We start from the raw sequence: 15,468 nt of genomic DNA on the forward strand, positions 1-15,468 counted from the left end.
GGGCTGTCCATTTTTTGGTTGTGCCAGAGCTAGGACCAATTTAGCAGGAATAATGGTTTAATAATGGTTTAATGCAGACCACAATGTTGATACCTGCCATTGGACAGTTCTGGTGTTATGAGACTGATGGTTTCTTGACACAGATGATTTGTTTACATAACAGGTTAGGATGATTCACAAGGCAGGTTAGGAAAATGGTTAGGCGTAGATACAACGCTACAGTTGTCAACAACCATTGTCCCCAGCGAACAAGCCACGGACCAATGGCGAGCATCAATGGGTGTCAACTTGATATCAAGAAACGCCTATATCAGAAAACGCCCCTAATTGCGGTCTGCCAAAGCAACATCGAAATCCCTAGGTAAAATCGCGAGGAAAGGTCGCCAACGAGAGGAAGTCCACATGGAAAAATGGTGGCTACTCGAGAAGCGTTTGCATTACAACGGACAGTTAAACAACAGTAAATGTTGTTATTGCGTTCTACATACGTTGAAGATATACACAACGACAAAGTCAACGGAGTCCGTTGTTTTAGGGACCGCTGTTTTTGCAGGTGTGTGTTTCTCCGTTATAGCCATCAATGTGATGAATTCTTCGCTGCCATGTTTACTTTTCGCGCGCGGATCCTCCTCTAGCTGTGCATATTCCAGCGTGTTGTGTTGAACTTGCTCGTCTGTAAGCAATGCATAAAGCTTTGTGAATGATGACAACCGTCTAAACAGTATACCATGCAAGTATGGACGCATTTTATACTGTTAACTAGATAGCTAGCTATTGTGACATGGCATCTTACATCGTTTATGCTAGTTATCCCACAATGTCTTCATCGTAGTCGAGTAAATTACTTGAATGTTACATAAAAAGTATTTGACGTTTGTAGCTAGATGACAAAAACATCCCATTACTAGCACCTGCTGCAAGACCGCTTTGATCACTAGTCAACTATTACTCGGTATCTGTCTTTTTAGTTTGAAACAGCTTTATCTACCGACTTTATTTTGTTAAAAATGAACACCCCAAATACTTTACCTTACCTTGGATACATTACAGCGTTGGTCTACTGTATGTAACTAACTATACCACCTTGCCTGTGGCCTTGACATGATTCTTCTTTATTGATAGTTGAGCTTCCATCTGGCTTCACACAGACCTGAGTCAGGTGGAGGCGGAGCCACTTAAACCAGAAATGTCGGAGAAGGTGCAGAAGGCCTTCAGGGTGCAGCTGTCCTCTGTCATGGACTCCCTGCTCACAGCTGCCGTGTGTGAGATCGCCAAGATCTTTGAGGGCAGTCTGAATGAGCAGCAGGAGGAGTTGACACAGAAAGGAGACGAGATCTGTGCCTTGATGGAGAAGCTGAAGCAGGCGGAGAGGAGGTTGAGGGAGGGAGCAAAAGGAGGAGAGGACCCGGACAATACCTCTGGACGAACAGTCTTTTCCATGACGGCAAGTTCTGAGATGGAAGGTAAGTTGATAACGCATAGACAAATAGCAACATCATTTCAGGGCTTGTGGACTGTGTAGATATGCATGTTCTCCCTCCCAGTTGGTGTCAGCGCTGCTCTATTATGTTTCTCATTAAATTTGTATCTTTGGGTTTCTATGCAGTACCCGATTGGTGTGAGCCCCTTCAGTCAGAAGATTCCTTAATACCGCCCTCAAAGATCAAAAGGGAAAATGAGTGGTCATGTGTGGACCTGCGACCACTGAGTGTGTCTCTATGGCGCATCCCTAACATCAAAATAGAGGTCAGTCACCGGTCCGGTGTAGGAAACCTGAATCAATAAACAGACAGTCATTATGCACACCTGAATGTAGCCAATGGGCTGAACAAAATAAGTGGCTTCTGTTTAGAATTAGGTTAAATGTCTGCTTTATTATTAGTACTTTGGTGGTGTATTTGGTTGCGATCAGAGGCTGATGATACTCTTATCATATTCATTATGAGTGTGTTTTAGCAGGCTGAAGATTTTGATAACCACCTGCTGACGGCCCTAGCCAGGAGTCCTCCACGAAAAGGTAAGAGTGAATCATCCTTGGCCCTCGTAATTATAATTCAGCTCCTGGTGCAGGACATCACTGACTCCATCCTTTTTGCTCCTATTTTGCAGGGTTGGCTGCGGAGTGGTTGTTAAACAGACAGTTAAGAGACTTACCTGATCTGAGTGCGACCGGGTCAGGGTACAGTCATGTTTCAGTGGGACGCGGTCGGGGCCAGGGGCTGAGGAAGACCCATGGTCGTCTGCTGCCCATGTTCGAACAAGAAAACCCGGAACCCCAGAGCAACCCGGAACCCCAGAGCAACGACCTATCAAACAAGAATGTCTTAAGTCACCACAGAAGACAAGGAAAAGATAGTGACTTACAAAACAAACACATTGAGGGGAGTCATGGGAACATGAGTGACGTAGTGAAGAAGGTAGGGAGGAGAAGAAAGCATTTCAAAATGCAACCTGATGCGGTAATCAGTGGAACTGACAAGAGTTTCAGCTGCAACTACTGTGGGAAGGGCTTTGGCCGTGAGTTTGGTCTTTCTGTGCACATGAGGTCTCATAAAAAGGTGAAAATCAAGGGGACATACAAATGTCCTAAGTGTCCCAAAAAGTTTCAGTACCCAAGTGCTCTTAGTGTGCACACGCGGGACAACCACGAGAAGAGCGAACCTTGCTCCAGCGTCAAAGAAATTTTAGACTCAGTCAAGCACGAAGTGAAACCCCTCTCCCCCAGCAGAGCCAAGCCTACTTCCTGCGACAACAAACCTCTCTCTGCCAGCAAGGCTAAACCTCTCTCCCCGAAAGACAAACCTGTGTCCCCAAACAATAAAGCTGGCACACCCAAAGAAAGCAGCACACATCCAAAAGGGTATTCTTGTTACATTTGCCACAAGAAATACACTTCTGCATATTCCCTGCGGGACCATGGGCGTATTCACACAGGTGAGAGGCCATACCCTTGTAACCAGTGTGGGCAGAGGTTCCGTGTAAAGCAGTTCCTGATATTACACTTGCGTAAAGCCCATGCGGATGTGTATGGGGGTGAGGAGAGCAGTGGAGACCTCTCCTGGACTGCACCAGTGGAGGAACCCATGGCAAACGGTGCGGAGCAGCAACCTGCCATCAAGACAAGAGGCAAAGATGATCGACGAGCAGACGGCCTGTTCCAATGCACAGTGTGTAAAATTCTGCTAAGTTCACAGATTAGCCTCGTTCAACACTTTTGCATCCATACAGGTGAGAAAGCACTGAGCTGCGAAGTGTGGCAAGGAATTCCGCTGCCATCCCGTCTTGATCAGCCACTGGAGGTCCGCCCACCCGGGAAAGAAGCACTGGTGCCTGAAGTGTGTGAAGCAATTAGAGACAATGGCAGAACTTAATAGACATTTGCTACAAGTTCACCAGTTCAAGAAACAGATCCCGCTGTCCTCGCTGTAGCAGGACTTTCCACAACAGTAATTACCTTAGGATCCAGTATGAAACTGTCCATGCCTGAGTCCACATGGCTCCACCCAGTCAAATTGGAGTATTCAGTAGGGCCGGGGGTCAACTCCAATTACATTCAGGAGATACGTTTGTTACGTCTATTTGCAGTTACATTTGGGATTTGAAAAGGGCTGTTCATTTTCAACGAAGGTTTTTGTAATCATTGACTGATGAAAAAGGAATTGACCCCAACCCTAGTGCCCCATGAACTAACATGATGCTGAGAGAGGATGACGAAAGAGAACTCAACTTGATATGGTGATCAATCAGTTGTCTTGTGGGTAGCAGGTTCTCAGCTGATCACTTTTTTAAAAGTCAGTGCCAGACTGGTTTATGATGATTTTAAAAGTCTTGGGAGCATGGTTTTTGTTTGATGTTTTTGTTCCATGTAAATGTGTCTATTCTGTATTATGACAAATGTAACATTAATTGTACTGTATATTCCCCCTGTTAGGAAAGTCACAGGGCAGAGAAGACCCATGTTTTAGTCTCTTCTGATAATATTCGTTTGCTCCAACTGCTTTTTTTAAAACAAATTAAAATCAGACATTACTGGAGGTTGTCATTTTTTTAATAAGGCATACTACAATCATGATTACCAAGATTCTTAGTGACCTTTTTATGAATTACAATGATTTAAAAAATGTTGATTTACTTTATTTAACTTGGCAAGTCAGTTAAGAACAAATTCTTATTGACGGCTTGGCAAAAGGCCTACGGGGATGGAGGCTGGGATTCAAAATATAAATATAGGATAAAACACATCACGACAGGAGTGTCCACAGTGGGCTTCATCACCTTCAGAGCATCTCTTACAATCAGGTTGATTGTGTGGGCAGATAAAGCCGGTTCAGATAAAATGGATGATGGGTCCATTTTAACATTTTCCTTGATTTGGTTATATTAGCTGCATTGTCGCTAACACAACAGACCACTTTTCCATCTACTTGCCGCTCTCAAAAGTTCCTCTGCCAAGTTCTCTGAGGTGTGTCTGTCGCTGAACTCAAAGCAGTCCAGAAGACAGCTAGAAAAATCTTTAATGAAGTGACATGTAAGAAGTGGTTACCCTCGATGTCCAGTAGTCAGTGGTAAGGCAAACTGCAGTAGCTTTTTGGACTCTTTCCCGCACTGAAGCCTGTGTGCTCTCGTACAGTTGTGGAATAAGTGATTTTGAAAGGGTTTTCCTGCTTGGAATTGTGTACATTGGGTTTAGACTATTGCTATAATTTCTAAAACCTCTGTCCTCCACGATCGAAATGGCTGGAGATTGGTGGCAATCATTTTAGCCAATGTAATATCAATTTGGCCTTGTTTTTCTATAGACATAGACTTTGGCATAAACTGGTCCATAGAAGACTGCGTTGCTGTTGTTCGCAGAGTAGGCCTACTTGACTGAGTGGATACATCTCCACGCGTGGAGGTGCTGGCTCCACCACTATCACTAGCAGGCCCGCTAGTTTCTCCAAGCTCCGCTACAGCTAACTTTACAGTCGGGTGCACAGTTCGCATATGCCGGTGTAGGTTGTGCGTAGAACCGGCTTTATCTGAGATTTTGTTTTGGCAAATTCTACACTGTGCTCTAATAACATAGTCTACATTATTAAAATGCATCCAAATACTACTGTGCTTCTGACTCATTTTCCAGCTGTTGTTTTCACAGCTGTCCTTCCTCTCTCCTCGGATGCTAAGTGTGTGACTGTGAGTGAGTTGGCTCGGCCCTCCCTCACGCATCTTTGGTTCATTGGTTGACACTGCGTGTCTGATTGACAGGAACAACAGGTGAGGCTGTTAGTCTGAGCAGACAGAACGATTGTGTGTGCGCTTGAGCATTTAGGCATATATTATTTTATTTCTTTTTTCGTTCTTTGAATTAGTTAATTCTATACATTTAAATCTTTTGATTATTCATATCTTCATTTTAAAAATATTTTAATAAATAGATTAGGCTCTTCTGATATGCGAGCCGGCTCCTAACATTCACCTACAAGAGCCGGCTCTTAGAGCTGACCCATCACTAGGACAGACTATGTTTGCTCCCACACTCTCTATTGGTTACACAGACTTTTGCACTCCATCCTATTCTAACCACCTCTCGCTGGCTTTGTATTCATGTTACCTGATGAAATTGCTGTATCATACGATCTTGTTGCCATCTAATGCACATTCAAGTGTCATTCCTTGATTGTATTACTGTTGATGATATCTGGAAATGTGCATGTACACCCTGGCCCATCTACTGTAGATTCTGACCAATTCTGACTTGTGCTCTGATATCTGGTTCACTTATTTCTGCTCTTGTAAAAGCCTGGGTTTTCTGCACGTTAACACTAGAAGCTTATTACCTCAAATGGATCAATTGAAAGTGTGGGTTCACAGCTTCAATCCGGGTGTGTTGGTCATTACTGAGACGTGGTTAAGAAAGATTGTTTTGAATACTGATGTTAAACTTTCTGGTTATAACCTTTTTCGGCAAGACAGCTCTTCCAAAGGTGGGGGAGTGGCAGTCTTTACCAAGGATCACCTTTAGTGCTCGGTTGTCTCCACAAAGTCTGTCCCCAAACAATTTGATTTGCTGGTTTTAAGCTTTAAACGTTCAAATAGCTCTTCGTTGACTATTGCTGGGTGTTATCAGCCTCCATCAGCACCAGCCTGTACCCTACCTGCCCTACGCTCTCTCCTGGCCCCTTACACTAAGTCTGACTTTGTCCTGCTAGGTGACCTAAAATGGGACATGCGTAAACCACCTGGCCAAGTCCTAAAGCAATGGGACTCCCTAAATCTTTCTCAGATTACTACCAATCCCACAAGTTATGACTCCAAACCCCCAGAAAAAGGCTACTCTCCTTGATATTATCCTCAAGGAAATAATCCTGATAGGTATCAGACTGGTGTTTTCTGTAATGACCTTAGTGATCACTGTTTTACAACTTGTGTTCGTAATTGCTGCTCAATGAAATTACTTGTCCTGATTTGTCATAGACACTTGCTAACAAACACTTTAATGAGCAAGCCTTCCCTCTTGACCTGGCCTCTGTAAATTGGTACAGAATCAGCTTGTTCCCATCTGTCGAAGACGTTTGAACCTTCTTTTTGATATTTTCTGTGGTATTGTTAACATGCCCCCGTAAAGAACCTTTTTATTAAACAGGTTCAGCCCCTGGTTCGACCGTGATCTTGCAGAGTTACTCCACCTCAGAATTGCATTTGGCGAAATGCTCAGCACATGCATACTCAGGCTGACTGGCTCTCGTTCAGGCAAATGAGAAATAAGTGCACTCAGGCTATCCGGAAGGCCAAAGTTAGTTACTTTAAGGAGCAGTTCTCTCTCTGTGGGTGTAAATGTTGAAGCGGTTTCTTGAGTCAAAGGATGCCATCATCTCTACCCTGGCCATTGTCAATGCACCTGTTGATGCTCTGAGCCAAGAGGAATGGGAGGTGGTGGAGGAGGTGTGTGCCTCAAAAATGATACTCCTGTGTAAGGGTCTGCAGCGAATCACAGCCAGCCGCCAGAGAAAAGCAAACGTAACCACAGGACATGTGACAGAGTTGATGGACACCCTATGTTCATCAATGCTGCACTTGACCCCAGGTTCAAGAAGTTAGCCTTCAGTGATGCTAGAGCGATTGATGAGGCTCTTCAAAGAATAACCTCGGCAGCAGGGAGGGACAGCCCCAGCAGTCAGCTGGCTTGGGCACCAGGGCAACAGGGAGAAGAGGGAGCAGATGGAGCAGAAGCACCAGCAGTAGTGCCACAAATGTCTGCTGTTTGGATGCTGTTTGACAAGAAACTGGGGATGCAGCACGAAGGAATCCCTCAGCAGATGCCATAATGGAGGGTGGAAGAGATGGTGGAAGAACAAGGCCTCTATTTGCCCACGGCTTACTAAAGTCATGACAGGGAGACTGCATAGTGGCCACATCTGTTCCCTCTGAGAGGGTCTTCTCGAAAATGAGACAAATAATTACTGAGAGAAGAAACCGCATCAGCCCCTGGAAAGTGAGGCAGCTTGCATTTCTGAATGCAAATCTCTCATAAAAGCAAAATATGGTCAGCATTATTGTGTGCTGCTGGTTATAACATGGCAATAAAGAATAGAGAGAAAAGAGGGACCAGTTTAATGTTTTAAGTGAGATACTGCAGTTTTGCACATTATTTATTTTTATTTGATAGGGTGGAATATTCTATTATTGTTGTTCAGATTGTATTCGTTTTCAGTTGTTACATTTATATGCACTTTGTTTATATACATTAAAAAAGTTATACTTTAAATGCACATGTGTAATAGCATCCTTCTTTTTTTACATGTATTTCAATTTGTGGGATGCTGCAGTTTTGCTAATTGTTATTTATTTTTCTTTGATATGGTGCAATATTCTATTCTGCTGTTCAGATTGTATTCGTTTTGAATGGTTAGATTTATATGCACGTTGTTTATATACATTAAAAAGTTATACTTTTATAATTTTAATAGCATTCTTTTTCATAACACACCAATACATTTTTAAATACATTGTGGTTAAGGTAGAGTATGATTTAATTTAATAATTTAATAATAATTCTTTTAACACCAATCATAGTCAAACTAACGCAAACTGTTTGACTTGAAAAAATACAAAACATATTTTTTTTAAAGAGCCGTTTGGGAGCCAAAAGAGCCGGTTCTTTTTGGTGAGCTGAGCCGAAACCAGCCGACTCACTGAAAAGAGCTGGAATGCGCATCACTAGTCCCACGGTTGGGTAAACAAGAAGGTTTGTGATTGCACAAACATTGACAGTAAAAACCTCAATAACAAATATGAAATGTTCCCCGTTTGCTTGGTCATTAATTATTATTTCAAGCCATTGGATCTTCAGGTTGATGTGTCGTTTCTGTTTTGTCAATGTGCAGTATAGCTCCATACTCTGGTCACCTTTGGTTCCACTGCTATCCATCTCCCATCACCCGTTTAGGGAACTAGGAGAAACTGAAGTCACGCTATCGCGAGACTGAGAATCAACATGGCTTGCTTCCATAGATTTCGCTAGCCATTTTAGTCAATAGAAAAATTCTAAATTCTGCAAATTTGAGTTGTCCACTCAAATTCCAAATGACTCGGCTACTACAGCAAGTATTGTAGCTACATGCAGACGTTGCTCTTACAGGTTTCTTGCATCTCTGTTAACGAGCTAGCTAGATAACGTTAGCTGAGCCTGCCATCTAGAGCTAACCTTGTTTAGCCATCCTACGTTAGCTTGATTCGCCTGGTTGCAGTCTTCATAGTGCTTGTTTTGTGGTAAGTGTAATCTTTTATTATTAGCATGTAGACTGGATGTTAGTGATCTAAGTTAGCTATCTAACGAGAAGAGATTCTGGACGGGTGTTGGCTACTTGGCTATGTAGCTAACGTTGGCAAGGTAGTTATGCTTCAGACTGGCTCAGAACGAGATTATTGTGGTGGAGAAGAGACAGACGCAGGTTGACTCCCACATCACTGTATGTCAGAGGGTCACATCTTTCTAAAATACTGCTGCGTCTTCTACCTTAGTGACCACCTCTTCTTAACCACCCACCTGGGTAACACACCCCACCTGATTGACAGCACAGAAGTCCTCTTCTCCTTGAGTCTCGGTGTAATCATCTGCCCTATTTATCTACCCCTGGTTCCTCCCGAGCAGGGGGTAAGGGACGCCACTATCGCCACGATGCTGGACTCTGTGAGGAATGCTTTCCACGCCCAGCTAGCCACTGTCATGGACTCTCTTCTGGCGGCGGCGGTGTGTGAGATAGCCAAGGTCTTCGAGAGCAGTCTGTGTGAGCAGCAGGAAGAGCTGATGCAGAGAGGAGAGGAGATCACAGCCCTGAGGGGAAGGCTGGAGCGGGCAGAGAGGAGGCTGAAGAAGGGAGGAGATGGAGGAGATGGTCTACTGGATGTGATAGAAGGACCAGCAAGGAAAATAGGAGGAGATGACAGCCCAAGGCAGCAGTCTGAACCTAGACCTGGTAAGAGAATCAGATGTGTCTCTTGTACTGATTTTTAGGAACATTTCTTTTGAAACTAACACTAAACTACTGTCTGTCCTGCTCCGTCTGTGTAGGTTCAAGCTGGGAGTCGGATGCCGCCTCTGAGACCCCCCCACTGGTCCAAGACAGGGGGTGTAAGGAGCCCCCCAGGATGAAAAAGGAAGAGACAGAGCTGGAGGGGACTTCCGTCAAAGAAGAGGTCAGTCACAGTCATTCTCTAACATGATAAGAATGTCTGTCTTTCAGTCTTGTTACTAAGATTGTTGAGTTGTATTTTCAAAGATTAACTAAAACAAATGCTTTTAACACTGCAATGATGCTAGCCCCCACATTAACTTTTTTATTTTCTTCCTTCAGCTTAAACATTGCCCTCTTCCACAGTTTGGGGAGTCCCACCCTGCCCCTGTGGAGGGGAAGGGACACGGGCCAGGGGGGAGCTGTGCTGCTGGGAGCCAGAGGCTGGGAGACCCCCTGTCTGACACACCAGGGACCAAGGCAAAGTGTAAGGACTTTTAACCTTTAACCAATAAATCTGCACATTTGTGCTTTAGATCAAGTGAACCTCTGTTGCATTGGGCTTGTGTCTGCAAACATAGAGTAATTATAGATGTAATTATTGTGGAGTTGTTGGTTTGTATGTTTTGTCTTCCGTTTTTGATGTTTCTTTAAATAACTCTGTTCCTATCTCTTGCTAGTATCCCATTGGGATGGAGACCATAGACCTCTTCAAAGCCAGAGCTCCACTTCCTTCTTTCAAGAACCCCGGGTTGGACATTTTTCCCCCAGACCTGACCACAGGTCTCCTGGGCTTGACCCCTGGGCGAGTGGGGTTCCTCTAGACCTTCAGGATCCTAGCTTCCTGGATCAGAGCCCAGACCAGGTACTAGAACAGAGAGAGCCCCGACAGTCACAGGACCAAACCAACCAATCCCAGAGAGGCCTGAGACCAAGAGACGACAGAGGGAGGGGCGTAGTTCATCAGAACCGCTGGTCATTGGCTTCCAAGGACCCAATCAGACCACACCCCAACACACACACACACGCTCACAAACATGCACACGGTCACGCACACACACTTGGCGGGGCAAGACCCTACACCTGCCCGTACTGCGGCAAGAGCTTCAGCTACCCATCCCACCAGCGCAGGCACCTGCTGCGCCACACAGGTGTGCGGATGTACCCCTGCTTAGTATGCGACAAGAGCTTCCTGACTCCGTCGGAGCTCACAGTGCACACCCGCGTCCACACAGGGGAGAGGCCATTTGGCTGCACCCAGTGTGGGAAGCGTTTTGCCCGCAGCGGGAATCTCCGGGCCCACCAGAGAGATGTCCACCTGGGGAAGAGACCCTTCGTCTGCCAGGAGTGTGGCAAGCGGTTCGCCCACAGGGGCAACCTGAGGGTGCACCACCAGAGGGTACACCCGGGCCTGCCATACCATGAGGATGAGTATGACCAGGATGGCATCGCTCTCCCCTCTACTGAGTAAAGGGTCAGGATAACAGGGTCAAATTCAGTAGGAGTTAATGGGAGAATATATTTTAAGATTGAAAATGAGTGTTCCTATTTAGCGTTTTTTTGTCTTACGTGAATTAAGCCTGCCCTGTAACTCTCTTTGTATTTTGAGCGGATGTGCCGTAGGAATGACTTTACCTGTCGAGAGACAATGTTGAAGAGACAGGAAATTGAGAGGCAGAGAAAGAAAAGCAGCACTCCCTACAAAGAGGAAGAGGGGGTATTTCTAAGTGTTACGATGACAGCATAACGTTCCCTATTTTGTCTCAATGCTGTTCATCCTCCGTGTACTGTTCATATAAAGCTAATTAACCATAATAAAAGGTGTATTTATGGTCAATCTTAAAATGATGATACAGTATCTTGTGTCTGAATATGCTTTCTTTGGTCCTTAAGGTCAGGATTTTTGTCAAAGGGAGAGAGGAAAAGCAGGAAGAAGATACTGTATTGTTTTCTGGGTCCGTGCAGTAACATTGATTGCCACCAGAGAGCATTCTTACTGCTTTATTCTCCATTGTAAATGCATAGAAATCGAATCAAAATGAATTTGTCACAAGCGCTGAATACAACAGGTGTAGTAGACCTTACCATGAAAAGCTTACTTACGAGCCCCCAACAATGTGTTAAAAAAAAGTAAGAACAATTTGCTCAACTAAAGGAAAAATAGTAACAATAAAAGAACAACAATAAGGCTTTAGTACAAGGTGTACTGGTACCGAGTCAATGGGCAGGGGTACCGGTTAAGTCAAGGCAATATGTCATATGTATGTAGGTAAGGGTAAAGTTACTATACACAAATAATGATCAGAGTGTAGCAGCAGCGTGTGTGAATGTACAGTAAAAGTCAAAAGTTTGGACACGCCTTTTCATTACAGGGTTTTTCTTTATTTTTACTTTTGTCTATGTTGTAGAATAAAAGGGAAGACATCAAAACTATGAAATGACACATGGAATCATGTAGTAACCAAAAAAGTTAAACAAATCAAAGTAGATTTTCAATTTTAGATTCTTCTGTGCTTTGCACAGTCTTGGCATTCTCTCAACCAGCTTCACGAGGAATGCATTTCAATTAACATGTGTGCCTTGTTAAAAGTTAATTTGTGGAATTTCTTTCCTTCTTAATGTGTTTGAGCCAATCAGTTGTGTTGTGACCAGGTACGGTAGGTATACAGAAGATAGCCCTATTTGGTAAAAGACCAAGTCCATATTATGGCAAGAACAGCTCAAATAAGCAAAGAGAAACGACAGTCCATCATTACCTTCAGACATGGTCAGTCAATACGAAAGATGTCAGGAACTTTGAAAGTTTCTTCAAGTGCAGTTGCAAAAACTATCAAGCGCTGTGATAAAACTGGCTGTCATGAGGACCGCCACAGGAAAGGAAGACCCAGAGTTACCTCTGCTGTAGAGGATAAGTTCATTAGAGTTACCAGCCTCAGAAATTGCAGCCCAAATAAATGCGTCACAGAGTTCAAGTAACAGACACATCTCAACATCAACTGTTCAGAGGAGACAGTGTGAATCAGGCCTTCATGGTCGAATTGCTGCAAAGAAACCACTACCAAAGGACACCAATAAGAAAAAGAGACTTGCTTGGGCCAAGAAACACGAGCAATGGACTTTAGACCGGTGGAAATCTGTCCTTTGGTCTGATGAGTCCAAATGTACGATTTTTTGTTCCAACCGGCATGTCTTTGTGAGACAGAGTAGGTGAATGGATGATCTCTGCATGTGTGATTCCCACCAGTGGTGGAAAAAGTACCCAATTTTCACACTTCAGTAAAAGTAAAGATACCTTAAAAGAAAATGAATCAAGTAAAAGTCACCCAGTGAAATACTACTTGAGTAAAAGTATTTGGTTTTAAATGTACTTAAGGATCAAAAGTTAAAGTATAAATAATTTAAAATGTATTATATTAAGCAAACCAGACAACACCATTTTCCAGTTTTTTTTTACGGATAGCCAGGGGCACAACATTCCCAAACGAAGCATTTGTGTTTAGAGAGGTAGTAAGGATGACCAGGGATGTTCTCTTGATAAGTGCGTCAATTAGACAATTAGACAATTTTCCTGTCTTGCTAAGCATTCAAAATGTAAAGAGTACTTTTGAGTGTCAGGGAAAATGTAAGGAGTAAAAAGTACATTATTTTCTTTAGGAATGTAGTGAAGTCAAAGTAGTCAAAAATATAAATAGTAAAATACAGATACACCAAAAAACGACTTAAGTAGTACTTCAAAGTATTTTTACTTAAGTACTTTACACCACTGGTTCCCACCGTGAAGCATGGAGCAGGAGGTGTGATGGGATTGGGGTGCTTTGCTGCTGACACTATCTGTGATGTATTTAGGCCTTCATTTGTTCATTGCATAGAGATCGAGGACTCTAGTGCCCAAAATACCGTTTTAGCATGGGCAGCACCATTGAGCACTTTCACCATTTGAAGTAGTCAACTAAGTGGGACTTCCTATGGGTTAGGTAGGATCACATAATTCTATCCAGTTCACCAGGAGGGATCCGCCAATTAATTATACTCATGAGCAAACATTCCATATCTACAGGCGGCAGTAAATTGCCAACCTTGACTTTATACCGTTTCAAGCAACACACTTCAGGTGGCAGTATGCACCCTTTCAGTTTGTTTGCCAACTTATAAAAAAATTAGAAGAAAATGTACTACTTTAAAATGGAGATGGCCTCAATGGTGCTGTCCGTGCTCCCACAGATGCCGTAATGTCACAGATACAATGATGCAATGTCTATCTAAGTCTGTGGTTCATTGAAACATTACATTATCTGACCCCCCCCCCCCCCCCCCAATGGAGCTCTCCCCTCCCCCAAGGTCACCAGGCTCTCTCTGGGGTTGAACTTTTCCATTACAGACCTCCGACCCACTGCATTGTGTTCCATTAAAGACCACTGACCCAAGCCTTTAGTGTTATACTGTTATACCAATCTCTCAGCCCACAAATAGACCACATAGAGAGAAAGGGAGAGGGAACATGTACAGGAAGCACTATCTATGGTGTGTGTATCAGTGGAACACTATCAATCAGTGTTGGATATATGTGTACACTGGGTGTGAGTTAGGTCCACGGGTGATGTGTGTGTACACTGAGAGGGAGGATCATCTTGCCATCCGTGTTTGTGTTTGTGGGGACTAGAAAGAGTGGAATCAGACAGAGACACAGATAGATTTAGGGCGTAAAATAGCTTTGCTCTGTGTGCGTATATGACTATGAGTGTATGTGTTAAGGGAAGGGTCACAAAGGCTTTGCTGTGTTTTCTGTTTATATATTTTGGTGTATTTAATCCCCTTTCAGCCCCTGTGAGCATAAGCAGCTTTGCACCCAGGGAGAGGAAACAAATTAACATTTAATCAGACAGATTGTGTGGTTGTGTGTGTGTTGGGAATGACATCACCCAAGTATTATCAGACATTTGTATGACCTAAATGGGGTGGCTTTCAGTGTCAATGAACTTCAGAATGTGGGAATGTCCTTAATTGTAAATGTAATGTCAATTTCCGTTGTTATTGATATACACTGCTCAAAAAAATAAAGGGAACACTTAAACAACACAATGTAACTCCAAGTCAATCACACTTCTGTGAAATCAAACTGTCCACTTAGGAAGCAACACTGATTGACAATAAATTTAACATGCTGTTGTGCAAATGGAATAGACAAAAGGTGGAAATTATAGGCAATTAGTAAGACACCCCCAAAAAAGGAATGGTTCTGCAGGTGGTGACCACACACCACTTCTCAGTTCCTATGCTTCCTGGCTAATGTTTTGGTCACTTTTGAATGGTGGCGGTGCTTTCACTCTAGTGGTAGCATGAGACGGAGTCTACAACCCACACAAGGGGCTCAGGTAGTGCAGTTCATCCAGGATGGCACATCAATGCGAGCTGTTGCAAAAAGGTTTGCTGTGTCTGTCAGCGTAGTGTCCAGAGCATGGAGGCGCTACCAGGAGACAGGCCAGTACATCAGGAGATGTGGAGGAGGCCGTAGGAGGGCAACAACCCAGCAGTAGGACCGCTACCTCCGCCTTTGAGCAGGAGGAGCACTGCCAGAGCCCTGCAAAATGACCTCCAGCAGGCCACAAATGTGCATGTGTCTGCTCAAACGGTCAGAAACAGACTCCATGAGGGTGGTATGAGGGCCCGACGTCCACAGGTGGGGGTTGTGCTTACAGCCCAACACCGTGCAGGACGTTTGGCATTTGCCAGAGAACACCAAGATTGGCAAATTCGCCACTGGCGCCCTGTGCTCTTCACAGATGAAAGCAGGTTCACACTGAGCACATGAGCACATGTGACAGACGTGACAGAGTCTGGAGACGCCGTGGAGAACGTTCTGCTACCTGCAACATCCTCCAGCATGACCGGTTTGGCGGTGGGTCAGTCATGATGTGGGGTGGCATTTCTTTGTGGGGCCGCACAGCTCTCCATGTGCTCGCCAGAGGTAGCCTGA

General features: G+C 44.1%; 1 protein-coding gene and 1 pseudogene across 3 annotated transcripts; both read left to right on the top strand.

Annotated features, from left to right (window-relative positions):
- Positions 1 to 353: 353 nt before the first annotated feature.
- LOC129857935 (zinc finger protein 879-like) lies at positions 354 to 4,034 on the top strand (annotated as a pseudogene).
- A 4,391-nt stretch (positions 4,035 to 8,425) lies between these two features.
- On the top strand, positions 8,426 to 11,352 carry LOC129857940 (zinc finger protein 500-like). Of its 3 annotated transcripts, none has more exons than XM_055926652.1 (5): positions 8,426 to 8,751; positions 9,134 to 9,458; positions 9,554 to 9,678; positions 9,861 to 9,981; positions 10,175 to 11,352. In XM_055926652.1, the coding sequence occupies exons 2-5, from the start codon at positions 9,161 to 9,163 to the stop codon at positions 10,963 to 10,965; spliced, it is 1,335 nt and encodes a 444-aa protein (XP_055782627.1). In that variant the 5' UTR covers positions 8,426 to 8,751; positions 9,134 to 9,160; the 3' UTR covers positions 10,966 to 11,352. The 3 variants fall into 3 exon arrangements, with proteins under 3 accessions (XP_055782627.1, XP_055782626.1, XP_055782625.1); XM_055926651.1 differs by having other exon boundaries at positions 8,429 to 8,751; positions 9,004 to 9,458; positions 9,837 to 9,981; XM_055926650.1 differs by having other exon boundaries at positions 8,429 to 8,751; positions 9,837 to 9,981.
- Positions 11,353 to 15,468: the final 4,116 nt, after the last annotated feature.

The sequence above is a fragment of the Salvelinus fontinalis genome, chromosome 6, assembly GCF_029448725.1.
Source record: "Salvelinus fontinalis isolate EN_2023a chromosome 6, ASM2944872v1, whole genome shotgun sequence".
Taxonomy (NCBI): Eukaryota; Metazoa; Chordata; class Actinopteri; order Salmoniformes; family Salmonidae; genus Salvelinus; species Salvelinus fontinalis.

Excerpts from the sequence above, each read along its gene's own strand:
- LOC129857940 (XM_055926651.1), top strand. The coding sequence starts at position 9,161 with ATGCTGGACTCTGTGAGGAATGCTTTCCACGCCCAGCTAGCCACTGTC. Across the intron at positions 9,679-9,836 it reads GGACTTCCGTCAAAGAAGAG|CTTAAACATTGCCCTCTTCC; the intron begins GTCAGTCACAGT and ends TTCTTCCTTCAG. Across the intron at positions 9,982-10,174 it reads ACCAGGGACCAAGGCAAAGT|TATCCCATTGGGATGGAGAC; the intron begins GTAAGGACTTTT and ends ATCTCTTGCTAG.